General features: G+C 36.1%; 1 protein-coding gene across 2 annotated transcripts in view; it reads right to left on the bottom strand.

Annotated features, from left to right (window-relative positions):
• Positions 1–194: 194 nt before the first annotated feature.
• CLASP2 (cytoplasmic linker associated protein 2) overlaps positions 195–17623 on the bottom strand; it is a 149426-nt gene continuing 131997 nt past the window's right edge. For both annotated transcript variants that reach the window (XM_082499122.1, XM_082499121.1), the window contains 10 exons: positions 17473–17616; positions 13059–13202; positions 12535–12641; positions 11580–11733; positions 10870–11098; positions 6257–6450; positions 5317–5445; positions 3408–3614; positions 2143–2259; positions 195–1075 (listed from right to left, as the gene is read on the bottom strand). In XM_082499122.1, coding sequence (XP_082355248.1) covers positions 989–1075; positions 2143–2259; positions 3408–3614; positions 5317–5445; positions 6257–6450; positions 10870–11098; positions 11580–11733; positions 12535–12641; positions 13059–13202; positions 17473–17616 — 1512 coding nt within the window. In that variant the 3' untranslated portion in view covers positions 195–988. The remainder of the gene's footprint in view (positions 1076–2142; positions 2260–3407; positions 3615–5316; positions 5446–6256; positions 6451–10869; positions 11099–11579; positions 11734–12534; positions 12642–13058; positions 13203–17472; positions 17617–17623) is intronic.

Raw genomic sequence — 17623 nt, 5'->3', positions numbered from 1 at the left:
TTTTCTGCACTGTTGTCGTAAAATCCCATGTGAGTTACAATACAAGACTACTTGTTCCAGCAATTAGGTTGAGAGGAAACATTCTAGTGATAAAGATAAATACATACTGAGCATGCTTGGGCAGAGCACTCCATTCTGAAGCATCCTGCTTGAAGAACGAAAGGTGACAAGGATGGTTCACGTCCATCAAGTGACCATTAACTCTGCTGCTCAAAAGCAGACTGCCACACTATCACCAGGTCAGCAATGCTACCCTGAAAGGGCTGTCTTCCACATTAAGAGGTACTGGTTGTACCAGTCCTCTACTGCGCACACCAAATTCTTATTTATGCAACAAACATACAACCAATGAACAATATCACTTTTACAGAACTGGATCAATCCAGCTTTTTTTTATAGGCATATTTCTCAATCTCCAGAATATCCCAAACAAGATGTAAATAAGATGATGAACCACCAACACAGTGAACGAGTCTCACTGCAGTTCAGACTAGTTCAGCCTTGTTTCACATCACTTCTTGTTTCTAGTGAAGGACATGATACTCAAACAAAATAGCAATAAAAAAAGTAATGTTATCTGCAGCTGAATAAAAGCAACAGAATTTATATTTTAACTCCTGAAGCTTAAAGCATACCTTTTTAATTAGCATAAAAAAAAAATCTTTTTTTTAATACAATAACACTGGCAAAAGTTAATGGGAAGACACAGAGGATTGCGAACAGGATAACTGATGGATTAGATTATTTTAAAATTTTATTCTGCTTTGATCAACTGATGTTAATACTGTTTTTCCTTGGATTTGGAATAATTCTATTGCAACAGTCACATGCAGGCTGAGGACAGCCATTGGTTAAAGGAAAAAAAAAAAAAAAAAAAAGGGGAAAAAACCAAGAAAAAAGTTCCGAAAGTTGTATGTAAGATTTTTCCTTTCACTGAAGAGGGCCTTGCCCTTGCTTTAGGAGACCTGGTTAACCCTTGTCAGCTTCATTAGCTTTGTCCAGACATATCTGCTGCTGTATCCCCTGGTCCAGAGCCTGTTTGTGCACGTTTGATGTAAAGGTTCAATAATTTCATCTGCAAATTTAAGACAGAAATTCACTTTGTTTAGTATTTGCAAACTATACAGACTACAGGAATGGTACAACAAAGGAGACAATAAATAATTTTCTTTTCGCCAAAAGCAAAATTGTATTTTACATGGTTGATTCAAAGGTAACACACTTGCCAATGAAAACATCAAATAGTAAAATTTGTCACAAGGAAACTGCTCAAGCTTCTTTAAGGATGTAAAGAAGAGAATAACTTAAGGTAGCTAGATTAAGATAGATGGAATATTTTCCTCAAATTACAGTGCTTTTCTAAATAAGGTAGGTTCTGTTTTTTTCTTTTAAGTTAACGTTGAGGTTTTAAACCTCTAGTTATGTTGATGCTGGTACTTACTAAAGCTTCCAATACTGTCTAGAATCACATTCAACACAATCACTGCAAGAGATTATTTTTAAGATATAACTGTCTTATTCAAAGATGTACAAAATTAATTGTCCTGTTTTACTCCCAAGGACAGAGATTCACAATTAACGTAAAACTGTTTGTATGCAATAAACTGTATGTAAGAGATGTCAATAAAATCATAAATATCCTGAACCCAAAAGGACCACAGACTGATTACTATCATTATTATTTCAAATTAGAGGTACTGAAAGAACTGCTGAAAGTAAAATAACAAGGAGGGAGAATAAATAAAACTGCTGTATGTAACATCTACATATTACATTTATTGCTTTCCAATCAGAACTTGCATGAAAAACAAGACAAGAAACACTGATAGGAAAAGCCATGCTGAGTATATGTATCACTACCACTGGGGATACAACCAGTAACTAAAGCCATTAAATAGCAGTAAGAAACATAATTTATTATTTAATGCGAAAATTCATACACTAGCATAAAGAAAGATCTGTGGATTTTCAGTTTTGAATATTTTATGACAAAGTTATATTAATCTTCAGAGGTTTTCAATAGCCCAGGTATTCTCATTCTAATAGATACTTTTGTGAAACTTTCTAGCAATTGCCACCAAAATACAAATGCATACATGCAATTATGAACCAAGATTTCTTTAAATGGTATCTTTTACTTACTTTACTGCCAGTGAGTTGACTGAGATGTGGTTTTAGTTCATCACCAATTACTGCATGAATGGCTACAAGGCAGAAAACACATGCCTTACGAACACTGCTCTCTGAATTATCATAACCCTAGAAAGCAATAAAATTAACATTAATACCTTATCAGTTAATGATTAAAAACCTCAGAAAGCTATTTAATTATTTACTATAATAAATATGTTGAAGTCTACAGTAAATGAATGCTAGTGTAGCCCAATGAAGCATTCTAACACAAAAACAAACACGCAAATACAGAGCACGCACTTAAAAAGCACAATGCTTATTTATCACCATTGATAATCATTTTCCAGACTGAAATTAAAACCCACACAATCCTGTTCGTAAGTTACACTGAAAACAGAGCTGCTGTCATGCAATAGGGGAATACATAACAGAAATGGTTCTAGATCATACAGATATTTACTTAAAGCAGAAGCCCACTCAATTTAGAGCTTCCTAACTGTAAAAGAAGTATTCTCTTAATAGCTAAAGATTCTCTTGTTAACTCCCATCTCATTCCTTAATGATTTTTGTTTCATTTGCCACTTTGCTAGTACCTTATGCCTGGCTATCTCACTCACACCCCTTCTTCAGAGGGCCCCTTCTCTGCCTCTACCTTCCTGCAGATGTATGATTGGATCACACCCATTAAAGACAGAAATCTGCAGTATGCAGCTGTCAAACTCTGAGAAGTCTTTATCCAGCATGTGCAAATTAATGTATCTCGGCTCTTGATAAGGTGGGAGAGAATTTATTTTTGAAGACAAAGGAAGAGAAACCTCTGATAACCTTCTCATTTTATTAAACTTTCCCTAATCAACTGCTTCTTTCCTCTTGCGTCTCCCAACCCCCAAGTGATAAAACCCTACAATTATACACAAATAAAACATGGACAATTTCAGACCAAATGATTACAACTTGGAAAAAGATACAAACAACCAAAAAACTATCTTATAAGTAAAAGTACCTACAGAGCTTAACTATAACCAGTCCTTTATATCCTACCAAGACTTTCTTTGAGTCCTAACTATAGTTATGATTTAGCTACTTGACAATAAAAGAGTTTGTTCGCCCTGAGTTATTTTTGGTCAAAGCAGCCATCAGACAAAAAATTCTTCACGATAGCCAAGTGATATTACTTTTAAGAAGTCTTTGCAGTTCTTATATATACGGTTTATTTTGTTTGTGTGTTTTTTTGTGTGTTTGGTTTTTTTTTTCTTTCATTTTTCTCTCCTTACCTGTATTAGACCTGGCACAATCTCTGGTAAAAGCTGCGTAAGGGTTTCTTTAGATACTCTTTCTATGACTTTTGTCTGCATTTTGATTGCAGCCAGATTAATGGGGTAATCTGCAGTTTGGATAATTGGACAAAGAACTTTGATGCACTGATCTGGGCTAATGGAAGTGGCCAGCATGGAAGCAGCTTCTTCTGCAGATCTCACCACCTATTGAAAGAGTAAGTAAAAGACACGGAAAAATGTTTTACAGGAGACTTACTATGGTGTTATTTGGCAATAATGGTCTTAAGCATAAAGATTTCCTACCAAGAGCTCTACAGTACTGTAGAAAAATGTGAATGAGGAGCCCTTTGAAAATCTGTTTACAAGATTCCAACTGTTGGACATACTTTCCTAAAAAAAAGACTCTTCCCAATATTCTGTGGCTAATCTATGCCCTCAGCAATATAGGTATCAGTTTTTCAAACCTGCTTGTTGAATTGGATCTGAAATATCTCTATTCTGCAATACCCTCCAACTACATATAGAAATATCCCCACCTTTGTAAATCTATAATTTCTTGCGTTGTCATTTGTTATTGCTTGTTAGGTCAGTGATTACTGACAGGACATGTTTTCACACTCATCTCAAAAACACGTTTACTGACATGCCTAGATTGCTACTTCTAGAAGCTTATCTAGCTGTTTTACCTCCCCTCTAAGTTTGAAAGAAATTATGACAAGAGAGTACTTTAAGCCTGAAGAATACGCAGAACAAGCAGAACAAGAGTAATTAGGTAGAAAGTCAACAGGTACAGAAGCGCAGGGCAACATGGGCACAACAGAGAAAATGCACATTTGATCTTCATATTAGTGCAGCTGTGGCATCTGCCATCTAGCAAGACAAACCACTGTACAAAATCAGCAGTTTGTACATTGATGATATACAAAAACCTCCATAACCATTTCTCACCATCCTTGTCCACTTTACACACTCACTCACATGCAAGAAACCAAGAGAGAGAAAAAGCACAGAAACAGAGAAGGAAAGATGGGGACAAGACACTGTAATAAATACAGTATATGGAAGAAATCAAGAGGGTGTAGGGGAGAGAAAAATGAGTATCAGATGAGTGAAAAAGTCATTGGTATGGGAGGAACTGCAGTCGAACCTCAAAACCTGGAACTCTACAGTAAGTTCCATATAGAGTAAGTGCCCTTACATGGGGAGGGCAGGGAGAAGATGTACTCATTCAGTAATAAACCTGGATTCTTTCCATAGCATCAGTGACACTGATGTGAACTGTTTAATATTCGGGTGGTTACTGTATTTGTGTTTCTTATACCTACATGCACTAGCCTTTATTGTGTATGTGCGCATCACAAATACTTCTGAATCCCCTCGCTATTCTTGGCCACAACCAACTCCTCCCTTTGATATGTTCCTGTGCGTTCTTCCCTAGCAAGATACGAAGCCACGCTCTTGAATGGTGCAGAGCTGGCTGAAAGTGGAAAGGGTTGATGATTCCTTGCCATGTTCAGTCCCATCTCTCAACCATGAAACTTAATGAAATCCAAGAGCCTGTTGTAGAGCTCCAGGACTCCTATATCTGGCTTAAGATGCCATACAAGGAAAAAACTCCCTTCAGTTACCCCTTGAAGAGCTATAATGACACTATGTCCTCTTGGACAGCACCCAAGGCAACTGTTATTAGGGCTGATATTAAGTATTTGAGAGCTTATAGAACTGTAGTTCTTTTTTTTTTTTCCTTGCATACCCCCATGTCAACTAATAACAGATGAATGCTTGATTATTAAAAAAATACTTCCTCAGTAAGGTCTGACCAATTTCTCAAACATTTTTTGTACAGCTGTTTCATTTTGTAATGATTTATCAAAACCTCAAACAAAAAGAATAACTGATTACTAACCTCCTTATGAGGATCCTTATGCGCTTCTAATGTCTTCATGATTGTGAGCTCTGCGTAATTCTTAAACCTTGCTGGCTGGTTTCTTAGAATTTCTCTTAAAACTTTTAATGCCAAAGCTCTAATTGCATGCTAAAGATTTAATATTAAAATAAATGAGTTATGAATCTTCAAACAAACAGTTGTTCAGCAGCTGGAAAAGTCTTTGATAATGGAAAAATATCAGATTATGCTCTATGCATATATACAGTATGAACCTAGTATTAACAAATAAAGCTAGAAAAAAATGCTTCAGTTTATCACTCTTCCTGATTTCTCTTTTTGCAGGTAATTCAGGTGGCATATCATAAACATGTTGCTAACCTGAGTTATCTATGCTACCCAGAAGTTAAGTTGCAAGCAATTTTACTCTTTACAAGTGCTGATAAACCCTTTAGCATCAGATCATGCAAATACATTTTTTGAAATATTTTTACTTTTTTTTTTTAAATCAAAAGCAAGTATTAGTGTCTTTTTGATCTTCAGTAATTTCAAAAAGGTGGCCCTTGTAGAGAACAATTACACAGAACTCAGTCTCTTCACAATAAGCGTTACTGTATTTCAGAAATATATTTTTAAATGCTTTGCCACACATGATGTTTTGATATTCTAGATTCCACCAGGGGCTATTAACAGATAAGCTTTGAATCCCAGTGAAAAATGTTTCATTTAATCTGTCAAGTGAGAATCAACAAATAAGAATACTTGAGAAGGTAAGTATTACTGATGCCCTTTTCACCAGCAGGGTATTCAGGCTTCGTGACATTTTTGTATTTCCACAGTCAGTTTTTTTTCAAGACTAATTGGAATTTATGCCATTCCTACAACCCACACAAATTTCAATGATACTGAAAGTAAACCACATACTTTGTTAACATTCTTAACTGGAATAATCCGAATTTACCTCTTTATCTCCAAGTGTTTCAAGCAGCAAAAGTAGTATTGTTTTGAAGTGCTCATCCCAAACACCGAAAGACTCTTCTTGAGTCAACTTCATGAGCTCATACAGGGCAGCCTTTCTTTCCTCAACTCTCTCATTATGGTTTGATAATTCTTTCAGTAACTCCGCAACTAGATCAGAATGGTCCATAGGAGGCTCTGTCATAAAGGAATACACACACACAGTTCTTAGATCATTGCAAGTAAATATTAGTGCTTGCTGTACAACTGAAGGATATTTTTGAGGATGGCTAGCTGCCTAACATGCTTTTATTTTTTCCCCAAAATTGCAAAAATTGCAATTTGGCTACTACATTTTCAGTGCAGCCAACATTGCTGAACAAGCTTACAATCACCAGAAAAACCCTACAACGATACTGCAAAAAAACCCCTGTAATCTAGTTTACTGCAAGAGTTTTTATGCTTGCAATACCCAGAGTGATAAATACTCTGCATCCTTTTAAATCTGATCTATACACAAAGTGCTACCTTTTCCATATGACCCTTCCATCCAAGATGATAAATTTGTCTTTTCTCCATTAGTATTACAGAATAGCTTAAACTTTTGTAAGCCATGGTTCCACAGCAACAGCTAGGCTGTCAGCACAAACGGGTGAAAAAAATGCACAAGAATGGTGCTTGGTATGAAATAGCTGAAATAGAAGCAAACCAAGGCCGTCAGTCCCACAGAGATTCCCAATAGCAATCATTACAAGATGGCTCTAGATTTTAGTTTTTATTAGAGAGGGTTCCATGATGAGGGAAAAACGCATTAGTAACATGACCCATATTTGTAAATACTGGACTGCAGACAGAGATCTGAACAGTCAAGAAACATAAAAATGGTCTTAATGAAAATTAAATATCAAGTTGTTGCTTTTATTCCATCGTCAAGACCCATTTAGCCTTTAAGAAAGAAAAGCATATAGCTTCCATCTTTGCACTGACACTTTTAGATAAATTAACTGAAACACATTTTTTTCTGGAAAAAGGTTTAAAAGTATTAGCATAAAGTGCAGGTGTTCCTGCAGTGCATCTTTCCTAAAATTATTCCATTTATTAACACATTAAATATATTCTGCATAACAAATTGATTAGGTCATATACTGAGAAACCACAGCCCTCGAACATCTTATATTGTTGTATTAAATATTGTAACTTATAAATGCTGTACAAAGCACCTGTACAAAGAAACAAGTAAAATCTGAATATCACATATCAATTATCTTAAAATCACACATCAGTTACCTTAAAAAATAAAATAAAATCACACTGGTTTTGTACCCAACATTCCTATTTGCATTCTGTTTTGCATGAATAATCAGGAGCACAAGCACTTGAAAACAGAAACTTTTTCCTGCAAGCAATTCTACTGCCTCTATGATATTAACGCGTGCTTTGCAGACTCTCTAAATGGATCATTAATGTTTGCCTAAAGGACAGACTGAAATTGCATTAGGCGAATTATTAGTACAGATGAGCCGAATGGACAATCATGTTTACAGAGGCAAGATCATTACTTTTATTACTAGAACTATTACACTTGTTCTACAAAACTGTGAGGATTACAGCTATAGTAAATCCTATTTTGGAGAATGCATATTGACACATAATTAGCAGAACTACCCATATCTGCTTGAATAAAGTTCTTTTCACTGCGGAAGTACCAGAACAAAAGAAGTGGCAATTTGAACATATGGACGGAAGGGGTACAGAGAGGAGAAGGTAGCAGCCATGTCCATGCAGGAATAAGGGGAGGAAAGAAGCTCCATCAGTGGAGGAAATAGATGGAATTCCTGAAATACATGAAGACAACCAAGAGGGATGTGCCCTCACAGCCTGTATTTTCCATTCTTCTGTATGACTTAGCACCCAGTGTTTAATTTCCAAACATTCGCCAGATAAGAATGGAGAAGTGTAAAATAAGTCATTCAAACTCTACTCTCAACATTTCTTTTTCAGAAAGAAAACAAAACACAAATGAGGAGTAGATGCAACTCCTTCATTTGAATGAATTAAAATATGCATTAGAGATATCAATATTTGATGAAGAACAGCTCTTCTCAAACCAATCAAATAATATCCTTTGGACAGGATAAACAGTGTAGGGGTTAAAAAAGAAAATGTAAGTGTATCCTGAATTTAGTCCTCCTGTCATGCACACAATCTTAATACAGAAGCTATGCAAACATGGTGGCCAAAAAAGCCAACAAAGTGGGTGCAAAACATGGTGAATCACTTGCAGTGTGACTGGACTATAAATGGCCTTCTATTAATCTAGGAGGACACAAGTGACATCCCTCCTCAGGTCTGTGCAGAGCCTCGTTGTTCGATGCTTTTGTTAATAATATCAAAGGAATATGGAAACCACGTATAAAATCTGCAAGGTAACATCAATTTAAGAGAAATTGCAAATACTCTGGAGAACAAGATAAAGACTGAAAATTATCATGATAAAACAGAGGAATGGTCTGAAAGAAAAAAGATGGTAAGTGTGAGGCAAGACACAGAAGCAGAAGTCTTAAGCCCATATACAAAGTGCCAGGTAAAAAGGAAGATGTTTGGAAAACACAATCCATGGAAGTAAGCTGAAATAAATACGCTTCTTTGAAGAGGAACACTGTTTTTCAACCAGAGACTGTGGACTTTTAAGGAGTCTTGAAATGACTTAGAAAGCCATGTTTCCCCATGCTTTGGATAAAGACCATCTCCCTTGGGCGGGGGGAGGGGAGGGGGGGAGTGCTAGAGGCTGGAAGATTTTTGCTGTTACTCTGAAAACCTCTTTAATGTAGGAGAGGCAAAACACTCAAATGGCCATGTGGGGTATGCTGTGGCACCTCCTCCACTGTAAATTTTTGACTGTTAGACAAGCCATCTGCAGAATACACGTTCAAGCCTCAGTGCCGTTGATGGAACCATATGAGTAGTGAAGGTTTTCTCATCTAGCCCAGTATTTCTGCATCCTTCTCCCAGTAACATGAGAGGATAGCTGGAAGTCCAGTAAAAACAGGACTTTGTGTCATTAACATACAGCAATTCTGTGGAGTTCCTGAAAATTGAACTCTAACATTCAACAAGTGCTTCGGGTTTATGGGAAAAGCATGCAGCTCCTAATTGAGGAAATGTAGGCATGCAGTAATTTGCCAAGTGTATCTTTTTTCATGTAAACTTTTTCAAAGTTATCTCAGATGAAATTCTAAAAGTAACAGACAAATGACAATGCACATGGTATAAGTAAAAACTAAGGGTGAACACAGCAATGAAAGCAAGTACTTTGTTAAGAACCATTAAAGAGCAGACCTAAATAATATATTGCAATACTCCTCCAGCCAGGACAAACTAATAATGGATGGGGACGCTTCACTCCAGCCAGTCATGAATTTTTACAAAACAGAACATGCTGGTGCAGCACAGATTGCATTTGGTTTAATGCAATATCCAGAAATATGTTGTCGGAAGGCATAAAGAAGCTTAACCCACGTAACAACAGGTTCCCTGTAATACAGAATCTCATAAACTGGCTCTGTATGCAGATGACAAAGATATTTAGTTACTGATATTTAGATATCAGTATCTATCAGTATCATTTTACACGATTTGTAAGAATTTCTTATCCCCTCAGTCTTTTTCAGATGATAATAACTGGACAGATGCACTGAACAGAAAACAATAGAGAAATGAACCTTACTTGGATTTGGTTTTAGTTTAATGTAAACTTAAAGCCAATTTATAGAATAGCTTAATACAACACCATGTCAGAAAATAGCTTTGTTTTTCAACAGTTTCTATAACACATCTTTGCTGGATGACAGAAAGTAAGAAAGGGGAAAATTTATTTGTCCCTCATTACTAAGAAATCTGTTTGTTTAAAATCTGATGTTAATCTATAACTGGATATGAAATATCAACAACAATGAATACCAGATAATGAAAATCACCTAATCCTATTTAAAATAATGATAGTAGTGATAATTTGGAAGTTACCCAAAGATCTACTGAGAAATATTAAAAAGAAGCTCTAGAAGCCTACAAAACAACAGCCCAAGTTCCTAGACTTTCATGGGCTAAATGAACCACCTTCCTGGTAAAAAGCGGTTTTTCTTTGCTTTTCTTTTTTTTTAAAGAATGTTTAGTCAACAGAAAACACCAATGTCGTGTTTCAAATATAAATATATTACTAATGAAATACTTAACCTTTCACCTAATTCCCAAATGTTTGATCCAGTTTTACTTCCTTGATGTAAATCTCTCTGCCCTTTAAGTTTCAATCATAAAGCAATCTGATCAGTAAATTTATATTGACAATCCTGCTACAGGATGTGCTATCAGAAGTATACAATATAGTTCAGCATTTATCTCATTTTTACCCTTAATTTCTAGAAATACCAAGTAATCCAACAATGTCACTCAAAAGGATTACTAACAAATAAACTAATTTGAAATACAGTATTTGTAAAAACCTCTCAAAGAAGCAGCACTGGTGATACATATGTTCCTAATAATAAATTTAGAAACTGAACTAAAAGATGGAAAATCTCACCATTTTTCTTCTAGCACAGAATGCAATCTGAAGCTTACCATCAGGAAATTGCTCTGCATCATCATCAAACATGGCTTCTTTCAAAGCAGATTTATTAAATGAACTGATACCATCAGAATAATTGTATGGGTTATAATCTCGTGAACGTGGCGAAGAGTGGGGAGGCATTGTATTGAGTAATGATGTTTTGTTATCAAGAGCTGTTCGGCCTGTATCGCTCACACCACTTCCAGCACGTAGGTCTACTATTCCAGAGGCACTGCAAATCTGCAGGAAAAGAAGTATCATATAAGCATATGAAATACACTTACATTTTTCAATTAACCACATTACTAATTCACCTATGCAGCAAAAACTTACAAATTTCAAAAAGTTTACATATTTTAAAAATTTCAGACTAGGCTCCAAATAAGAAGTCTTAGAAACAGTTCCACAAACTTGGCTTTCCTATTAAAAAAGTGTACATAGTCCAAAAAAAATCATTAACTAGAAACAGCTGTCAGTATATGATCTCAAAGTTTGATGCTAAGTAATTAAAAACATGTTTAAGCATATACATATTTGGCAAGCTCAACAAATCTGAAAGCCAAAGTTCCATAGAAACAGAAGCTTACAACACAGCATGTAGCATGAAAATTTCACAAGTCATAACATATAAACCTACTGAAAAAGATGCTTTATCATCTGTAATAAATCAGGCATTGGCTTGGTTTGCTGATACCAAGATGCACTGAGTTTAAATACTCACTGAATCGCCATCGTCTTTTTTGGAATCTCGTTTTACAGGCTCATTCATATCTTCCTGACTACGAAAACTGAAATTCTGAATGGCTTCAGTGACTCCACGAAGAGAGCTGTAAATATCTTCAGAATTCATATTTTCAGTGTCATAGTCAAATGCACTGTGGGCCACAGAGAAAGACATAGGAATTAAGATGTATTTGTTTTGTAACCCCATGTTTTTAAATAACATTAGCATGGAACTACAGAGACTCAAGAAATACTAATAAAATTGTTATTTTTCTTGAAACACGTTAAGGAAGAAAGCTAGATCTCCACATAACGAAACTGTACTATGGTACAATGGCAGTAAATGTACTGCCACTGACAGAGAAAGCACTGGGAGTAGCTGGTTAAGGGAAGGGCTCCATTATGTAGCAGCATCTGCCTCAAGAAATAAACTTTTTTGGTGCTGTTTTATGAGTATGAAACAACTGGGATTTTTTACACTCTTCTGAAAAAAGTTTTAAAGTAAGGAAGACTGATAAAACTCCAAAGTTTTCACAGTACTTGATTCCTAAAAGCAGAATTACAAAACCCACTTCACTGGCAACATCGGTACCGCAAAATTAAAGACCAGAACATTTACGAACTACTACTTTATTAGTCTCCCCAATATTAAGTCTGGTTCGACGACCTAGCTAACATTTGCTAGAGCTGAACACTTCCCTTCCTCCTCTTGATAATCCATTTGCATTCCAAGGTGTGCAGCCCTTTGCCACCTCAGGCCAGCCCTGGCACTTGTCAGACCCTTCAGGGAGGTTAAGCGGTTCACTGTACACTGTGGAGGGAGTGGGATTATTTTTCAGCACCTGTCAGTCCATGCAAAATTTACTCCATGCTTTCACTGTTGGGGTTACAACTTCGGTTAACATGTAATGAAGCCTTAGACGCGGAACGGTAGCAACAGCAGCTGACATTACCTTGGTGACAAAGTGTTCTGCGATGTATTGGTTGGGGAAGTAAGAGGACTTGACCAACTTGCTGGGGAATGTGGAGTAGGTCTTGTTAATGGACTGCCCATTGATCCCTGGAGGAGAGGCGAGAAGAGATACTCCAGTAGGACTTCAGCTGCTCTTTTAACTTATTACTGTATTTATTTTCTAGTGCCCAGAAACATTTAAAGAGCTTCTATTTGTTTTCTTGGATTGGCTAAACAATTACTTGTAACTTCAATCAGGTATAACTTTGAGATGAGTAAAGTAAAAGATAAACTACTCTTAAAAAGCACAATCAAACTTAAGTCACATGGAAACAACAGAGACTTAGAAAGTATCATTCTTCGGAGGAAAAAGAAAAGGCATTCCATAATGAGTGATACCTGTTACCAAGACAAACTTTTACATAGGATTTGGGTTGTGTCCCCTCCTCAACCAACCTTGCTCTCACAAATAACTGTACTGAACCAGACTGATGTTCAAAACACCAGTAACTTCAGAAAGAATACCTGACCACTGTTGCCTGTATTCCGGAGATGATTATGGAGAAGCTTTGTGGCTCCATCCTGAAATGTTTTTGGTAAAGCACCCAATAACATTGTAAACTCTGGAGTGTTGAGTTCAAAAAGGGAAATCAGCACTGACTGTGCAGCCTGGAAGATGAAAATACACATTGAAGACATTAATTTGAGTTTCTAAAGTAATTTTATCAGCAAGAGATGCCATAATGAACCGTAATCACAAAACATGACTTAATATCTTTATTCAAGCCTGATCAAGACTTAACAGATTTGAACAAAAGCAATTCATATTTTGTGATGAACTGGAAGTTTAGATATTGATAAATCCAAGCACACAACAACAAGCTTACACTTTGCACACTCATTCTAACAAGCAGTCTTTCAGAAATATGCTTCTCAACTCTCCCCAACCCCAGATCCCTACTTACTAAAAAAAGTACTAAAAGAATTTGCAAAACGGCTCTTAAAGGGTTCAAGGAGTTGAACAAATCTAAAGAGAGGAATGGAACACACCAGGCAGGAGCAAGCCCCCAATTCCTTCTCCTGACTTCTGCAAGCATTAATTGCAGATGATGGATAATCAACACGCTAGCTTGAAAAGGAACAGTTATCACTTTAGAAATTTAAAAAAAAAAAAAAACACAAACCCAACAAACCAAACACTCCCCCCTTCCTCCCCAAAACCCCAGATACCCTACTAATGTGGAATGAGGCAGTCTTGATTTTGAGTTGTGGTCACAGCACTTAATATTCTTTATAACTTAACCTACAGCCAAACTAGTTAGGTAACCTTCCCCCTCCTGACCTGGTTCCTTTATCTTTTTAGAAGACAGGCAAACAGCATGAGGAATAATTCAGCTGACTACATATTCTAAAGATGGAAACTGTTAAGAACAATTTTCATCTTTAGAATATGTAGTCAGCTGAATTACTGGAGTTTGTAGTCTACTGGATGTCACCTCCCACACCCCCGTTCATCTTTAATGTCATCTTACAGCATGTTTTACTATACATATTTCTTGGAATCAAAAATCAGAGCTCTTTACTGACAAAGCAACACCGTAAGTCACACAACGGTTGAGTTCCCTCTAGTAAAGGAATGCTGACTGCATGACTTCGCAATGCTTGTACAGTTTGATGACTGTTCACTGGACAGTCTAACAAACCTGTCAACATAGAAACTAAACTAACACATGCAGTGAAGGGCTAGAAATTATGTTCTCTGGAATCGTTTAATAGTTTCTTCATAGTACGAAACTCCACTTCTAAGATTAACCAACTATGTCTAGTTTATACAGCTCGCCATCAAGGTCTGCCATGCGCTGGAGAGAACCAGTGCCTCACGCTAGACAGAATGATAGGCAGCTTGCTTGAGTAGCAATATACTTCAAGCAAGTAGTTTAGAAAATTCTTTTAGACATTTATTTCCCTCCTTTTGCTTCCAGAGCAATGAACTGTAGCATTTTTTAATTAAAAGTGGAAAGCCAAGTTATGAGCACACATACCAGCACACATCTTGGTATCAAGTTTAATGACAAAAATACTAACATGTTAGATCGCTACAAATTATCTTTGCACACTCGTGACTGGCTGTTTCCTTTAACTTTTATTCCCTTTTCCCTTTGGTAGCCTTCCCTTCAAGTGAACAACCTGAATGCCCTCTACAATCTGTCTTTCATGTTTCTCTTTTCCTTGTTATTTCTTATGGTCTGTCTTAACAGAAACTCACACAAAGCAAACCTAAAACTAACCCTGCAACTGAGCAAGGGCTTGGGAATTACCACTTTCCTTTTTCTGTCCTGTTACCCAAGTCTCCACTCCATAACACTATGACTATTTAAGCTGCCAATAAAATAACACAATAGACAGTCCAGGGTCCTATCAGGAAAGAAACAGATACCATCAAGTCTGCCCAGAATGAAGCTCAACCTAAAGTATCAAAATTGATACCGACAGATGGTTTTCAGCTATACAATTATCTATTATCTCTCTCTCCCTTGACAAAAAAATGCATTTTAGACTACTTGGAGGTTTTTCTTCTCCTCAGCATAAGCTCGCTCTCTTGAGATTTAAGTCCAGTCATACTGATAACACCTTCAAAAGTCTGCAGTAAGGATCAGAAATCTTGTTTTGTTCTTAAAAGAACTCTAAAAAGAATCTAATTCTTTTCAGTGCAATTCTAATCTTATAAGAAATCTAAGTTCTGAAACATAGAATTTTACCTTCCAGAAAAAAGTTCCACATCACTGAACTGCACTAGGAGTTCCCAACTTAAGAATAATAAATGCAAAAAAGGATTTTTCATCATACTTAATACTGGAAATATTTTTACTAAAAAAAAACAAAAAAACAACCAAAATCATCAATTGCACAGAAATACACTTGGCAAAAACTTTTAAAGAAATCATATATGCTATAAGCTTATTAAAATTAATAAAATGAAAAAGCCTGGGATAGCATGCTGTGAAGCCCATTAAGAGAACAAAACATTTTATACCATCAGAATACCTTTTTGACTACTTATTGGTGAAATTTATTTTCAAGAGTTATTAAAGGCTTTTGGCAGTTAGTTGCCTCTAACAACTGTGTTATGGAAAGAAAAAATAAAATGAGAAAAATTCATATAATTAAGGTGTTCCAGATGATAAAACTCACTGGCAATTCTTTCCACGATTCAGTTACTTATTGACATAAAATACTTATTAGAGATACGAACCATCAGATAAGACAACTTGCCACGTGTCTTAGTACTAAAACTTCACTGATTTGTAAGATAGTGCTGCTTCAATTCCCCTCCTGTTTTATGCTCTTATATATCTCACTAGAACATGGTACTAGGCAAGAAAAGTTCATAGGATAGAGTCTATTATTGCTTTCTCATACTCATGAAGTTACGTAAGTGAAAGACAGAAACATTATCTCCATTACAAACTCTCCTATGTTTTTTTATTACGTATTAGAATCACAGAATCATCTAGGTTGGAAGGAACCTTTAAGGATCGTTGAGTCCAAACATCAACCTAACACTGCCAAAACCACCACTAAACCATGTCCCTAAGAACTACATCTATCCGTCTTTTAAATCCCTCCAGGGATGGTGACTCCACCACTTCTCTGGGCAGCCTGTTCCAACGTTTAATAACCCTTTCGGTGAAGAGATTTTTCCTAATATTCAACCTAAACCTCCCCTGGCGTAACTTGAGGCCATTTCCTCTTACAAACATTCCAGACATCAAGAAGCTGTGGAAGTTGTTTTTATTTTTGCTCTCTTCACTTTACACACTTTGTGAGACTGCCCGCACAATTTTCTCTCCACTGTCTTCCACAAAACATCCCTCCTAAAGAAAGGAAGTTTTGGTACTGTTTTCAGAAATGATGAAGTTGCCAAACTCAAAATTAACTGAAAACAGCAAAGGAAATCTAAACAAAAACTGTTCCAACTCTTCAAACTGCAGAAATAAAGAGAAAAAGGAACAGAAGAGTTAGTTCTGTGTGTCAGACACTTGTGAGTCATCACGTAAACGTTTATTTAGCATTCAAAAAGTGTCAGCATGCTGATACTGGCAGCTGAGACAGAATGGCTGGTGGCAATCAGAACAACAACAAAACTCTATTCCATCACACTGCAAACAAAATTAAAAGATTTTTCTTTCTATAATTGGAATAACTATTTAGAAACCCTTTCCAAACACTGCATTAGTACATTTCTTAAAGTTATTCTGTATCCCCGACATATCCACGTAGCTCACAAGTATTAATTTTCACTTCACTATAGTTATGTGGAAAAGGGGGTTTTGCACTGGAACTGCAACATTACAAGAACAAACATCTGATACTATCTTACTAAAGCACAAACCTTCTTTTGTCCAAGGGTCAACAGTTATTTACCTGTCTTTTGTTAAACACAAAGCACTTGAGAAAATCCAACAGAGATTGAACGGACTTTGCTACCAAACTTTCCACTCCTGTTACGAATGTGCTATTAGTAGCACAGATGGTGGTCTCTGAAGTAATATTAAAACTGTAATAGACAATGCCCACTGTGGAGATTTTAACACCATATAGCGCTTGAAACAAAGCTATTCCTTGTATTATGAAAGATAATCTCAACATATTCACATACATAAAAATACAATCCTAATGGAGAATTTCAAGATGTGTTACTATTAAATTTTTACTTAAATATTTTTTAACATATTATTTTTGGAAAATTCTGATACTTTAAACAGAAAAAACAGGTGTTCCTTCTGAGGAGGACATAAAAGTATCTTTTCCCAATGAAAGAATAAGTTTGCTTTGAAGGAAAAATAGTACTTTTGTTTGGGCAAGAAATACTAGCTTCTCGAATTTGCAAAAATACTTGCAATGTACTGCAATTCTAAGTACACATTAACAAACATACCTTCCTAACATCTGAGCTTTTAGGTTCTGTGGTCCAGGTGATGATTCGAGAGACTGCTAATCTAGTTTCACTTGAATTTACAAAATCTCCTGGATCCATCTGTTGCGCAAGAGTCTCTATGTATTTAAGGATTGCAACTTTGACCTGCAAA

Source organism: Vanellus vanellus, assembly GCF_965231255.1.
Source record: "Vanellus vanellus genome assembly, chromosome: 2".
Lineage (NCBI taxonomy): Eukaryota > Metazoa > Chordata > Aves > Charadriiformes > Charadriidae > Vanellus > Vanellus vanellus.
This window is presented reverse-complemented; position numbering and strand designations above follow the sequence as displayed.